The sequence below is a fragment of the Glossina fuscipes genome, unplaced genomic scaffold (assembly GCF_014805625.2).
Source record: "Glossina fuscipes isolate IAEA_lab_2018 unplaced genomic scaffold, Yale_Gfus_2 221, whole genome shotgun sequence".
In the NCBI taxonomy this organism is placed as follows: domain Eukaryota; kingdom Metazoa; phylum Arthropoda; class Insecta; order Diptera; family Glossinidae; genus Glossina; species Glossina fuscipes.
In genome coordinates, this window is record NW_023998564.1 from 1,344,761 (window position 1) to 1,358,053 (window position 13,293).

At 33.4% G+C, this 13,293-nt stretch overlaps 1 protein-coding gene across 6 annotated transcripts in view; it reads right to left on the reverse strand.

The window, feature by feature from the left end:
• Positions 1 to 2,222: 2,222 nt before the first annotated feature.
• The window catches only part of LOC119642174 (kynurenine 3-monooxygenase), a 31,028-nt gene continuing 19,957 nt past the window's right edge, over positions 2,223 to 13,293 (reverse strand). For 5 of the 6 annotated variants that reach the window (XM_038041174.1, XM_038041172.1, XM_038041175.1 and 2 more), the window contains exons 3-8: positions 7,996 to 8,305; positions 7,842 to 7,929; positions 4,358 to 4,775; positions 4,068 to 4,298; positions 3,841 to 4,002; positions 2,223 to 3,787 (exon numbers count right to left, since the gene is read on the reverse strand). In XM_038041174.1, the coding sequence (XP_037897102.1) occupies positions 3,710 to 3,787; positions 3,841 to 4,002; positions 4,068 to 4,298; positions 4,358 to 4,775; positions 7,842 to 7,929; positions 7,996 to 8,305 (1,287 nt within the window). In that variant the 3' untranslated portion in view covers positions 2,223 to 3,709. Of the gene's footprint in view, positions 3,788 to 3,840; positions 4,003 to 4,067; positions 4,299 to 4,357; positions 4,776 to 7,841; positions 7,930 to 7,995; positions 8,306 to 10,429; positions 10,453 to 13,293 lie in introns of those variants that run through there. The other variant, XM_038041177.1, reaches the window with a different exon arrangement.

The window sequence follows — 13,293 nt, forward strand, 5'->3', positions numbered from 1 at the left end:
TTAGATCAGATCACTTTGGAGACCAGTTTTGAAAACATCGGCGTAAAGTAAACAGGCGTAGAATATTTATTTGATGTTTTTATCTGTTTTCACAGAAACTTCTTATTTAATACAGCAATTGTATGTCTAATGAAAGAACGAATGAAAAAAAGTTAACTTATTTAATCTGTTTTGAGTGATACTAGAACCAACTTGTCTACCATGTGAATTCAAAAATAAATACTATTTTTATTTTGAAAGAGAAGTTTGTTTTCGGATTTCGAGACAACTATAAATAACGAAAATTGTGTGTCCTGTAGAAAAATATTAAATTTAAAAGTATACGAAGAAACAATAAGAAAAACTATGTATTAAAAACGAACATTAATATTTGTGATTTATTTACGTCGTTAAAGATATTTTATGCGGATGCGTGCAGTCTAACTTTCGTTATTCATACGTTGTTTAGGAGAAGACATAACTTCCACGAAAACAAAAAGTAAGGTATGTTTTATATTCTCTTTCCGAAAATTGCATCTGTCAAGAAAAAAAGAAAAAACCTCTAAGTTTGACGAGAACGAGAAAAGGAAGAAAAATAATTCGTGAACTTCAATATGTTTGTACCATCAAACAAAAATCAAACAAAAAACTAATATGAAAAAAAATAAAATAGTCTACTCAATTGTATTATATTATTTTCATTTCATTTTCATATTTACAATGTCGCTAAGACGTCTGTTTTACACATGAATAAAATGTACTTGCTGTTACACAGGTTCTTACACTGCTTAAAAAGTACAATTTTCTTTTAATTTATATTATTTTACTTTTTTTTATAACTATTTGAATAAAAAATACAATTTTCTTTCAATTTATGGTAATTTACTTTTTTTTATAACTATTTCTTTTTTTGGGAAATTTTTAAATTTGCACACAAAAAACACTTGTAAGAAGCTTTATGCTTTGCTTTCTGCTAACTTTTGACTTGTCAAAACACTTCCTTTGATTTCTCTCTGAAATCCGTTAACGGTTTTTTTCTTTTACATTGTTTACAATAATACTCAATAAAATGCCATCCACAATACTTGTTATATCCACAAATGCCATCCACAGTACTTGTTATATCCACGAATGTCACAATAGCTACGGAATTTGCGATACTTTTTAGATTTTGCAAATCGCTCAGTCCTAAGCTTTTTTTCTGCTCAATCGACGCTTTATCTTGCAAAATGCTGGTGGAACATTTGAATTTTTTTTTTCTGATCTTTTCTTACATATAGAACAGAGGCAAAACTTTCATACAAAACTTTTGAGAACAAACACCAACACAATCAGAATCAGAAAGTTTCTGGTGTTCTTCCTTCTTGATTTTTTCTTTACATATTTACGAAATGTATGAAATAGTTTGCCCTTCGGGGATATTTATGGTCTGCGATATTTACGAAGTATGAAATAGCCTACATGTTGGGGATATTTTTCATGGTAGAGGTTATTTATGAATTTAGTTATAAATATAAACATGTATGAAATAGTTCACATATCGGGATTTTCTTTGGATCCTCAATTAGATAAAATGTTAATAGTTAGTTGCCAGCATAATTGTTCAAACGAAATTTTATCTATCACCGTAAGCTGTCGGTGAGAGCGTCTTTTTAAATTATTATTATTATTATTACGTTTTCAATGAAATATTTTAAGAACTTTAGTCAAATTAGTCAACTGCAACTACATGTCATTTAACTGTTTATTTTTTGTTAAAGAATTTAGGGAATTATATATTCGCACGACATGAAACGATTTTTAAAATCTACTTTTATCAAATATATTTATGCAAAGGAACTATTTATCAAAGTTCGGTGAACATGCAGGGGACAAAAGGTTATGTTCTAACGACTACAACCTCCTTAACAAAGGAATGTAATAATTGTAAGAACTTATTAGACAAGTTAAAAGAATTTATAATTTGTGGGGACAATAATCATATGCAAGGTGTTAACCAAACCATTCAATATTTTAATTTAATGGAGATCCCATAAGAATTCTTAGTGGACGCCCAGTTTTTAAACAAACGCTTTCGCCAAATACCATCATTAGTACATCCGGATAAGTTCGGTACTAAATTTTTACGTGAACAAAATAGTTCTGCAGGTTGAAGATCTTTAATCAATAAGACTTATACAACCCTTTCAAACGCATATATGTTAAAACCAATAGGTTTTCAGTTACCGGGACATAATGACGCATTGAATAAGGAATCCCATATGGAAATAGTGGAATGTACTAAACAAATTGAAGAAGCCACTAATATCAAAGTACTTGCAAAGTTACTTTTAAAGCACAACTTGCAAAAGAGACTGTAGAGATTCGAGGGCAACGATTTTGAGACTGCGCAATTGCTGTTCATAGAAATGAAGTACTTAAGTAATATATAAAATAGTGTCAAAAATAAATCAGAAGCCACAGCTTAAACATAACCGTGGAAAAAGTAGAGGAAGCGCATGTTGTTTATAACTAATGGCTATAAGCTATAGAGGTTTATTTTATTTCCATAAATTAAATACTAACGTGTGGAAAATCCAAGAGTATACAAACGAAATAAAAGATGAATGGAGTTCATATAAAAGAAGAGATAAAGTGAAATTAGGCCTTTTACAGTCATTTTCGAAAATAGGAGCCATTTTTATTGTAGATATTTTTCATTAAACAGATTATATATAATTTGCTTTAGTCGGGAGTATCTTCCTAATAATTAGCGCAATTTTGCACATTTTCTGTGATTTTGCCCTTACTATTTAGTAAGTTTTAGGCCAAGAATGAATGCTACGCTGTGTTTGATTGAACCGTAGCATTTTTAAGATCAATCTCTATGCAAACAACTATTTTAAAGATGCCGAAGTTTATAAATTTGACTAAGAATCGGCAAAAAATTATGCATTATGAAAGGGAAGGGTCACATATGTTCTTACAAATTATAGGCCTTCTGACGGCGACAAAGCCTCATTTTTGGTATTTTATAATAAAATTTGTCTCAAAATAGCAGCATGACTTGCAAATTTATTGTACAAAGTTTGAAACGTATAAATCTATTTTTCGTATCCTTTGCTCTCTAAGGAATTGTGCGGAAACAAAAGTTTTGTATGGCAATAGTGTGTAATTAAGAGAATAAGAATAAAGAATAATATGTTCTTCGGCAAAAACAAATTAATTTCACTTGATTTTGATCATGTCGCATCACGTTTTTGATTATAAGAGTTCTTCGAAAAAAAACAATTTTGATTTTTTATGTGCATATTCGTAGTTAATTCGAATTAATCAGTTGACTATGTGTGACGAATGTATCAAAACGTTAATACACAAAATTTTGTGTTGCGACGAATGCGTACGTCGCGATCCTTGTCGGATTTTCTCATAAAATTTCGTGTGTATGTTATTTTCTCAAGTTATTTCGTTATAGCCCAATTTATTATTATGTAGGACGAGTATACTCGTTATTGCTAAGTTCTTGTGAAGCAGTTTAAATGCACATTTCCGAAAGAGGTCAACATAAGTAACTGATTAATTCGTTATTTTCGTAGCATTAATTTCCAAAAAAAAAGGTTCATTTTTTCACGTTTTTTTTTATCGTCTTATAACTTTTAAAATTGAATTATATCTTTGGTAAGAAACAGAGAGAGCAGAGGTGCAAAGGGAAAAGTTTAAATAGTTAAATATAAAAACATCGATCGAATTTCTATAAATTCGTTACATATAGAGCAGTGGCCGTTACCAAGGCGCCAGATAAGATTGTGTAGAATATGTTGCGTAAAATCTAAAAGAAAATCATTGTAAAATTATATGTTATATGTGAAAGGTCAATCGAACCTTATCTTGCCATTTACGATTAGCAATACATTTGTTGTAAGGCATACTAGTAAACGATACACTATTGTAAAGCGGGACCCAAATCGTGGGAAAGAATCGGAAAAGTGTGGTATCCAAAAATTTCCGACATTTAAAAGTGACACGTTTAGTTAAATCGCGCATCTGGTAATAAAAGATTACAACACGTCTCATTAAATGTTTTCAGTACTAAGCTATATTTAACTTACTTCGACGTAATTGTACATGGCCAAATCACAAATCGCATGAGCATCTCGCCAACGGGATTCAGTGAATTGCAATAAAGCTTTATCCAGAGTGATTTCCGTTTGACTGATTATTGAGAATAATAAACTGCAATCTTCCATGCCGGCATTCATACCTTGACCATAATACGGTACCATAGCGTGAGCTGCGTCACCCAGTAATACAGCTTTCGATTCAAAATGATAAGGATTGCACTGAAATAAGCCCATTACCAACTCATCTATTAAATTTCTTTTAAGAAAATCTCTCTCACCTTTATCGATAGTAAATACTGCGGTTTAGATTTGAAAAAGTCTTTTATTAATTTTTCCTCGCCTAAAAGCGGTAAGGCGTCTATGTAATACTTGATGAAGAATTCTAAAAGATCTTTGGGTGTTTTAATGTCAGCGAATACTTTGAATGGCATCGATAAAGTTACGGTGAAAGATTTATCCTGATTGGGTAAAGCGATCATCATGAAAGTGTCACGCGGCCATATATGTAAATAATTGGCAGGCATTTGAAATTCATTGTTCTTAGCAGGTATACATAGCTCCAAGTAGCCGTGCTCGATGTATTCTTGGGAGAAATTGAAACCGTATTTTTTAATCATTTGTTGACGCACTGCACTAAAGGCACCATCGCAACCAACTATCAAATCAGCTTTGGCTTCCGCGTCCTCTTGGAAGGGTCTGCATAAGATATGAAAAGTATATAAAAGAATAATTTCTATCTAAAATGGTTGCTCCAACGTAATACTTATTTTACCGTTAACCAGTTAACTCTATATGATGGATATATACGCCATTATTTATCCACCCGACCTTGTCGGATTTCCTCATAAAATCTTATCATTATGAACATGCATTTGCCAAAATAATTTATTTTAAAAAATATTTTTATTATTCTGTCAAATTGTTTCATTATAACGTGATTTCATGTTACACAGGCTCTGGTTTGACCACTATACGCATATATCTCGAGTCGAGATAAAAAAGTTGACACAAAGAGGTTGAGTCAACTGGTTAAAGACATCATAACGTATGTGTACTTTTGGAAGAAAGAGCATTGATCAGCCCGAAAAAAACAGCGGAAAAAACAGAAAACTAACTTTAAAGATTTTGATCTATAGTCTGCTTAAATAAATCTCGTTAACTTTAAAAGTTTAATATAATACAGGATGGCCTTGATTGGCTAACAATAATTTTTGAACTGCAATATGGAGAATCTATTACGTATCGAGTCAACTAAAAAAAGGTTGCGGCGTTTCCCTAGTAGATGGTTTAAAATTCGTATAGCTGTGGTAACATTAGCCCTGTCAAGCCTGTTTTTGATACATTTGATATTGCGACATTTGTGAATTCAGTCAAAGGTGCCTACGTTTTGAAAATGAGCCTAAATTGTGAAAAATACGGTAAATATTCACTTCGCAGGCTGATAAAAAGAAGCTTTTGGGAAAGATGTTTTATTAAAATTACCAGCACGCAAATGGTTTGATCATAACTGTGGGAATTTTAATAAACATTTTTGTATTCCTATCTATTGATTCAATGAAATCGTTTATTTCCTTTTCCTTTCAATGTGCTCTTGTTCACCTGAACTGATGATGATGACGTCAGGTTCAAAAAATTATTATTCTATGTCTTATATGAACATTCGTTTTTAGTGGAATCTTTTGTAAGAATGTGGCTGAGTTTACTTAAAAAAATTGTAGAATTAAAACCCACCACATGTTTCTGATATCTGTTAAAGCAAAGAAACTTTGAGAAGCAGCTTAGCAAGATCGCTTCTGTCAAATTACTGTTACATACATACATATGAAAAGATAGCGTTTTTCACTATCTAAAGGCCTACTTTTTGTAGGAACTCTCACATGGGAAATCCAATGCAAATTTTTTATCTCAATCTAGCGACGTCGAATAACTACTTAACAGAGAGTTTTCTTAACAAATTTGTTAAAGATAAGGCGCTATATGAAGGACCAAAACATCCAATTGTATCAAAAACCACACGAATATAACGGTGAACACAAAAATAAAAGGTCATTATTAATTAAATTTGGGAATCAGTAGAAAACCGTAACGATATTCACAACGTTTGTGCTTCATTGAGAAGAAGCGTATAAAAATATGGCCACATACGAGAATAAGCGAAAAATGTGAGAATAAACGTATAAAAATTTGGCCACATAGAAACCAATACCACTGAGCAGAAATTACGTTATGAAAATGATCTGAGATTTCCATTTAATATACGAAAATCGTCATTAGATAAAAACATATTAGACTTATTAAGCACAGTGCAGTACTCCATTCGACTAATTGTTGACAAAGTCCTTGACATTCTCCAAAAATTTTAAGAAAATCGGCCTATTCATCTTATCTTATGACATTTCTCTGCGGAACTAAATATTGGCCATAAAACCATTTGAGTCATTTTCATAAGGCAGTATATAAAAAGAGATTGTCGTTATTTGGAAGCCGTCGAATTTCCAGCTCCAACCATTAGTAATCCCTACTGAAGATGGATGGAATCGAGCCATTTTTGAAATTTTTTATAATGTACAATACATATGGCAATAATGTGCAGAAAAAATTCGTTATCCGAAGTGGACGAAGCTGTGGAAACGCTGAAAAGCTCAGAAGATAATTTTTGATGTTTGATTTGGTGCGATTTAAAGGGAATTGTAGACCATGGGTTATACCAACCTGGCTGTATTATTGATTTCACTGTTCATTCTTAACCACCAGCGCGATTAAAGCGTGTAATTAAGCTAAAGAGTTCAGAATTGATCAATAAAAGAAGCATTTTCTAACATGGCAATGCGGCACACGCTGCAGCACAAGCTTGACCTACCTTGGACTGCTATTCGTTTCGGGCTATGCAGAACTCTCTTAACGGAGTAAAGTTGACATTAAAACAAGTCTGTGAAAATGTGAAATGTGACGATATTAGAGGCAAGGTCACAAAAGGTTAATAAAGCCTATTATCAACATAAAAAAATGGTTTGAATTCTGGTAAGAATTGCCACGATCTTTTTCCATGGATCCTTGATAGCGAAAGATTTTTAGTTATCTTGTGGGCATTTCTAATTTTATAGTCGCCATGCAGAGGAACTTAAAGAAAGATTGGATTCTATTGATAATCACTGTGAATATAACCGCTGCGAAATTAATACAATACCGGAAAATTCGTTTTTGAGATATCGGTCATGAGTGGGCCGGTCGATCAGCTACGAATATGATATGAAAACCACTAAGAATTCAAGCAAAAGTTATTACAGTAGACAGTACGCGCGCACTTAGTTCGGTTAACAAAATTTCTTTACGACTTTCATATCTATAAATATTTAAAGTTTGATGATGTCAAAGTCCAACTATTCGTGGTCCTGATATTGACGTTTGAATTATATCGACGTTGATTGATGTTAATTAACCCTGCCTCAAGTATTAGGGTGGATTCTGTCTAGATCACCCCAAATTTCCTTGAGACTACAAGGCCGGCTTGTAGCTGTCGATACCGAGCAAAGTCGCTTGAGTAAACTTCGAAGCTCTCGAAAACTGACTCGCTGTAATGGGTAATGAGTTTACAACTGTCAAAAAGTATGCATTTTTGTAATTATCGAATGAAAAATCATTCGAGCGTAAAAGTGCTATTGGGTAAAGTGATGGAGTAATGTATTCAAATTATGACCCAGTTTACTCTCTATCAACAACTATAAGCTGGGCTTAAATTTCTTTGCTATTTGCATGCGTTACCTTTTAAAACGCATGCTTCCTTCATTGAAATTTACGGACGATAGCTTGTGTTCAAAATGGTGATGAATGTTAGGAAATTTTTCTCCAGCTATAATTAATTAAAGAAATTAAAAATCTTAATTTTTATATGCATTATTTTATATAATTTATTTACCATTTAGAAGAACTTCATTTAAATGTTTTCGTCCCACTGAATATAAGCACTGTTTAGTGCATGGATCATATAACACAATCGAGGTATTGCCTTTAACATCATGCAACATCCGTCCCCTCATTGGTATGGCTGTTGAAAGTACCTCGTCTTCGAGACCAACTTCAGCTAAAGCTTTGCGTCCACGTTGCGATAACGCTAAATTAATACTACGTCCCTGCACAAGTTCTGCTGTACGTATATCTTGACGATATTCGTAAAGATCAACTTCGTAACCTTTGCGAGCGAAATTTAGGGCAGCCAGTGAACCCACCTTGTTGTTTAAAAAAGGAGTACATAAAAAAATAATATACCATAAATAAATTGTTTGTATATTTATATAAAATATATCTATAAATAGAATGCTTATTAGATCTCCTTACAGATAAGAATGTATGCGAATTTTGCCTCTTCTTTATATGAGATATTTGCCTAATTTCATGTTAAAAAATTGGGAGCGGTTTGTCGATATTGAGTAAATTCGGTAGCTATCGCTTATGGACTCGCTGTAGCAGGTCGAGTGTTTGCGGACGTCAATAAAGTATGCGTTATGCTTATTATACTAACCTATTCTTGTGGAATTTTCCTTCTGTCCGTAGTACAAAATCCAAATTATATTTAAATATTCTCATCAGCATAAGTTCACAAGGGACATTATTTAGATTATAACAAAAAAAATCAAATTTTGCAATTGGAATATGTATGTCGCTAATTTTGCTGATTAACTCTTTTCTTTCCGCGTTTTAATATCCTGATACGGGATACGTTAAGTTTGTGCGCACATATCTGCTATAATGAGTGACCAGTCAGTAAATGCATAACACTGTAGTCTTGTCTATAGTCACTTCGCAATTCTTTTGCAAGTTTGTAGGTCTTCACTTTCGCCAGCGGGCTAATGTTTACCACAGATAGTACAAACTTCGGCAGACGGATAGGTGGTTAAACGGGCATGTTTATATTTATTCAAAATTTGAATCTGGCCAAGAATTTATATAATTTTTGTGGTCTTTGAATCTTCCTTCTGGTCTTTGCTAAATTGCGGTGCTCTATTGCTAACAGCAGCATAATAGCTTTAATATTTAATAATTTATAATTTAAGCCAATAATTTAGTATATAAGTTGCAGAAAAATCATAAATTATTATTCAAAGACACAAATAGTCTTGGCGAGAACAGCGGAGCAGTTTATGAATACATTAAGAATACACGTTCAATCACTCAACAACAGTGGATTTTTAGCGAATGCTTTTGTCTTGAATTATTAAATCAAATACTGTTATATAGGAACCTCATACGATCACGTATATGTCTCTTCGCATCCACATAATATCATTACATAGCAATCTTAAAAAATATTGTAAGTAGCGTCCTTGCCACTTCAAACATAATAGCAGTACGTAGCAATCCCGCATAATATTATTACAGTATTGTTACGAAAATTCCAAATCCAGTTAATGTCAGCTAAGTAATTTTCGTAATAATAAATTTCCTAAAAAAGGAAAAACCAAATGAGCATTCGCAGGCGCCTCATACAGCTGCAGGCCGATGAAAACGATTAGCGGAAAAACAGACAGGTAAAAGCTAAGTTGGTATTCGCAAAGGCTTAACCCCACGGTTGCCCAAGCCACTTTTAAGCGTACTACGCCCCCTGGCGAGTTAGACAATCCCCACAGAGTAGGGGCCTAAACAGCACCAGAGTCCAGAACAGTTTATTGTGTATGGAACAATAAACTCCACTCTGGTGAATGGCGAGGCCTAGCTGCACTCAATTGTTCCATTTTAGCTAGGAACTCGCCAACTACAACCACCACGAGTACTCCCCGAAGGGCCGCACCCAAGCAGTCAGGACACACAAATTAATCAACTGACTGCTTCCGCCATAAGGCTTCCACTGTGCTGTTGATCAATTACCACCATTACCCGCAGGCATCCGTGACATGTGTTCAAAAGTAAAAATAGGTAAAAGGGGAAAACTTATTCGTCATATCCCTTTTCCATTTTTGCATGTATCAATTAATTTACCAGACATTTTCTATCAATCGGCCAAAGGGAAGCCCGTCCGTCAATTCCTTTTTGCATTAATAGTATAATTAATTTATTTATTACGACTTAAGGACAAAGTCCATCATATACCCGCAGGCATACGTGGCTTTGTGAGGCGAGCTTCCTGACCCCCGTGGCTCCCAGTTTGTTTTGCAAAGCCTTATGGCATACTTTGGGCGGTTGTTAAAAACAACCGTACTTGCTTCGGATTCTCCATACTTTCCTGGTTGCCAGCACCAGTGAACTACTTTTCTTCAAGATATATAGGTCTCGGGTATTGCACTGAACATGGTAGACTAATCTAACGCACTCTACCATGCACTCGCTAGATTACTACCTTCATTGTACTTAAATACCATTCAATATATTTCCTCGGTAGTAACTAGCTATTGAGTAAGAGCTCTTCTTCCAGCCAACCCCTCCACCATCTCTCAGAAACTCGTCGCCGAGTTAGCAGCCCAAAACCTTAAACTCTTCTTAGCCGGCCGAAGCCGTTGTCCGGGGATCACCGCTGGGAGGTGAGAGTTTCGGCACATCTATGCTTCCCATCAAAGCATAGTTCATCTCCCCAAATAGGTATAGTAACGTGCTTGTAAAAATGTACATAAATAGAATATTTGTGGAAGGGAGAGTTTGTCGGGCAAGAACATTTGAGCTGAGAGTACGGCCAAAATTAATTGTGAATAATCCTACATGTAAGAAATATAATTGTAAATAAATACTCCTACTGTTGTGAAAGACAAAGTAGTAAAATAAAACAACTTTGAAGTGTATTTCTCTTGATCAAAACATCCACGATTCAGTGATACGGACTGTATCCTAGTAAAAAGCGAATTTCATAACAGTATATTATGTCCGAAGTATAATTTATACTATCTTGTCCGATGTAGTTTTTCTAAGTTGGTTTAAGTAGTTGGTTAAGAGAGCCTTTCAAAAAGGATCTTCTTCTATCTTGCTATTATCGTTCTCTGCTAATATTTCGAATTATTGTCATGATAATCCATCAAATAAATCCTTATCCTTACTAGAATCACAAGAAAATCTACGCAAATCGCTTCCTTATTCAAATCACTTTAATCGACAAAAGTTAGTAAAATGCTGAGAATTAGGGAAAACATTGAATTGAGTTAAGTTTTTATTTATGTATCTTTTGTGAGGAGAAAAATCTAGATTAAGTCTCGTCTAGAGTGAGAGACAATTGTTGTCATGTATACGTAAATATATCTTAGTGTTATTGTCTATTTTTTTTTTTTTTTAGCTTTATTGCATATAGTTTTGCAATCAAAACCTTAAACTTGTAAACAGAGAGATTACTCTTTTTGTGATTGTAAGTAAAATATATTCATAAAGACGCCGTAATAAAGTACGCAGTTGAAAAGATAAGCACGTTTTACTAGGTATTATAATAAAATATTTCAATGCTTTAGCTGGTGAACTTAAACAGGTTAAGCCCTATAAGTTATTTCTTTGCGTAATCGGGACAAGACGTTAAGGAAAGAGTTCTTTGAAAGGAAATAAAGGGGTTGACCGTTTTATTCTGCTTTTTCTTTTTTGTGAAATGACATTACAAGTGGATTCATTATGTACGGATTTGACTTTAATGATTGTATTAAATGTATATTTAAACGAAAACAAATTGTTTGGGTAACTTGAAGTTATTGCAGTTGTTTTTACCTTCACGCCATCATAATTCTGCAGTACCTATTTAAGGTGGACTGTTATTGTTAATTTTATTGTTGTTATATATTTTTATATTTATCGTTATCATAGTTCTTAGTATCAGTCTATCATTATCTTTTATTACGGTCGTATCGTAATCTTTTAAGATTTAGGAATTCAATGCATTGCATTGATTTCGGAGTACAATGACGTAAATATGATTAGGAACGTCTTATCGGCATATCACCAGCGTACCCACATGACGGTATCGCTTTTGAACTATTTTGAATGTATTGATTAGCTGAAAGTCAGCATTTTCATCTTAATTTATTTGGCTCTGATGAGCATAGGTCAAGCAAAAACTTCATAGCGGTTTTGTCTTAAATTCAAACAATTAAATAAACTTTATTAAGTCACTTTATTTTGTCATCATTGTGAGACTTCCTGGATTTTCAGGCGAAAACCGAGCTAAGTGATTTTCACAGCCTTTTTTCCAAACCAATTTTAAACCGTTAAGAGTGTTCTATAAAAAGTGAAACGTGGGAAAATCGACACACTCGCTTAGACTTCTTGCTGAGCCATTAAAAATGTGCGTGATCTCGCATTATCACGATGGAAGATATTAGTTCTTGACGCAAGAGTGTGCAATTTTTTTTGCACACTCTGTTTTAGTAATTTTCTTATACTTTTAAGGAAACATTACACAACAACTAATGATTGGAACTAGAAAGTACATTCATATACACTGTTTAATTTTGTATAGCATTTCGGTAGGCATGGACGAAATTTTTCTCCGATTAAATTACTATTTGAACTTAATATTTGTTTATTGAGGAACAAGTTACATGGATTTACGTAGATGTACATGTTGACGTGGATCGACATGTTGATCAGGACGTGGTCTCTAATTATTTTTCTAAAAGCAAAAAGCAAGGCTTACTGTGCTTGTTCAATTATCTTAAAGACTCCGTCATGCCGGAACGTAGCAAAAAATCATTTTAAACTTTTAAGTGTTAACTGGTAAATTGACGAATTGAGACTTCAATGATTTAATTTTTGTATTCGTAAAACAGCAACGAAAGATGTAATTAAAGGAAAATTTTACAAAAAACCTTTATTACTTTTATAAAACTTAGTTCTTTTTAGCAGTTTAGTAGTTAAATTAACGGTATATGTTGAAACTGCAAAAACATTTCCCGATGGGGTTGTTTGCTTTGTATTTGGAGTCGGTGGTGGCTTCTTGGTATGATCAGGCGATTGTGGATACATTGCTGCGTTATAATGCATAATAATGCATAATGTTTTAAACGATCGACGGATGGTTAAGAAGTACCTTAAAACTAAAGTTAAACCTTTAAATTCAGATTGTTTTAAAGTTGAGGTCACTTATTGGGTAAAAGCGCAAACCCACCAGTTTCTTCTAAAACGGGAACGATTTTTTTTAACTAACTGAGATTATCGAGCAAATGAAGAAAAATATGAAATAAACTTTGATATTCTACACAAAGTTTGTAACCGTGACTTCAGCAGGTGTAGAAACGAACGAATATAAGTTAATCGA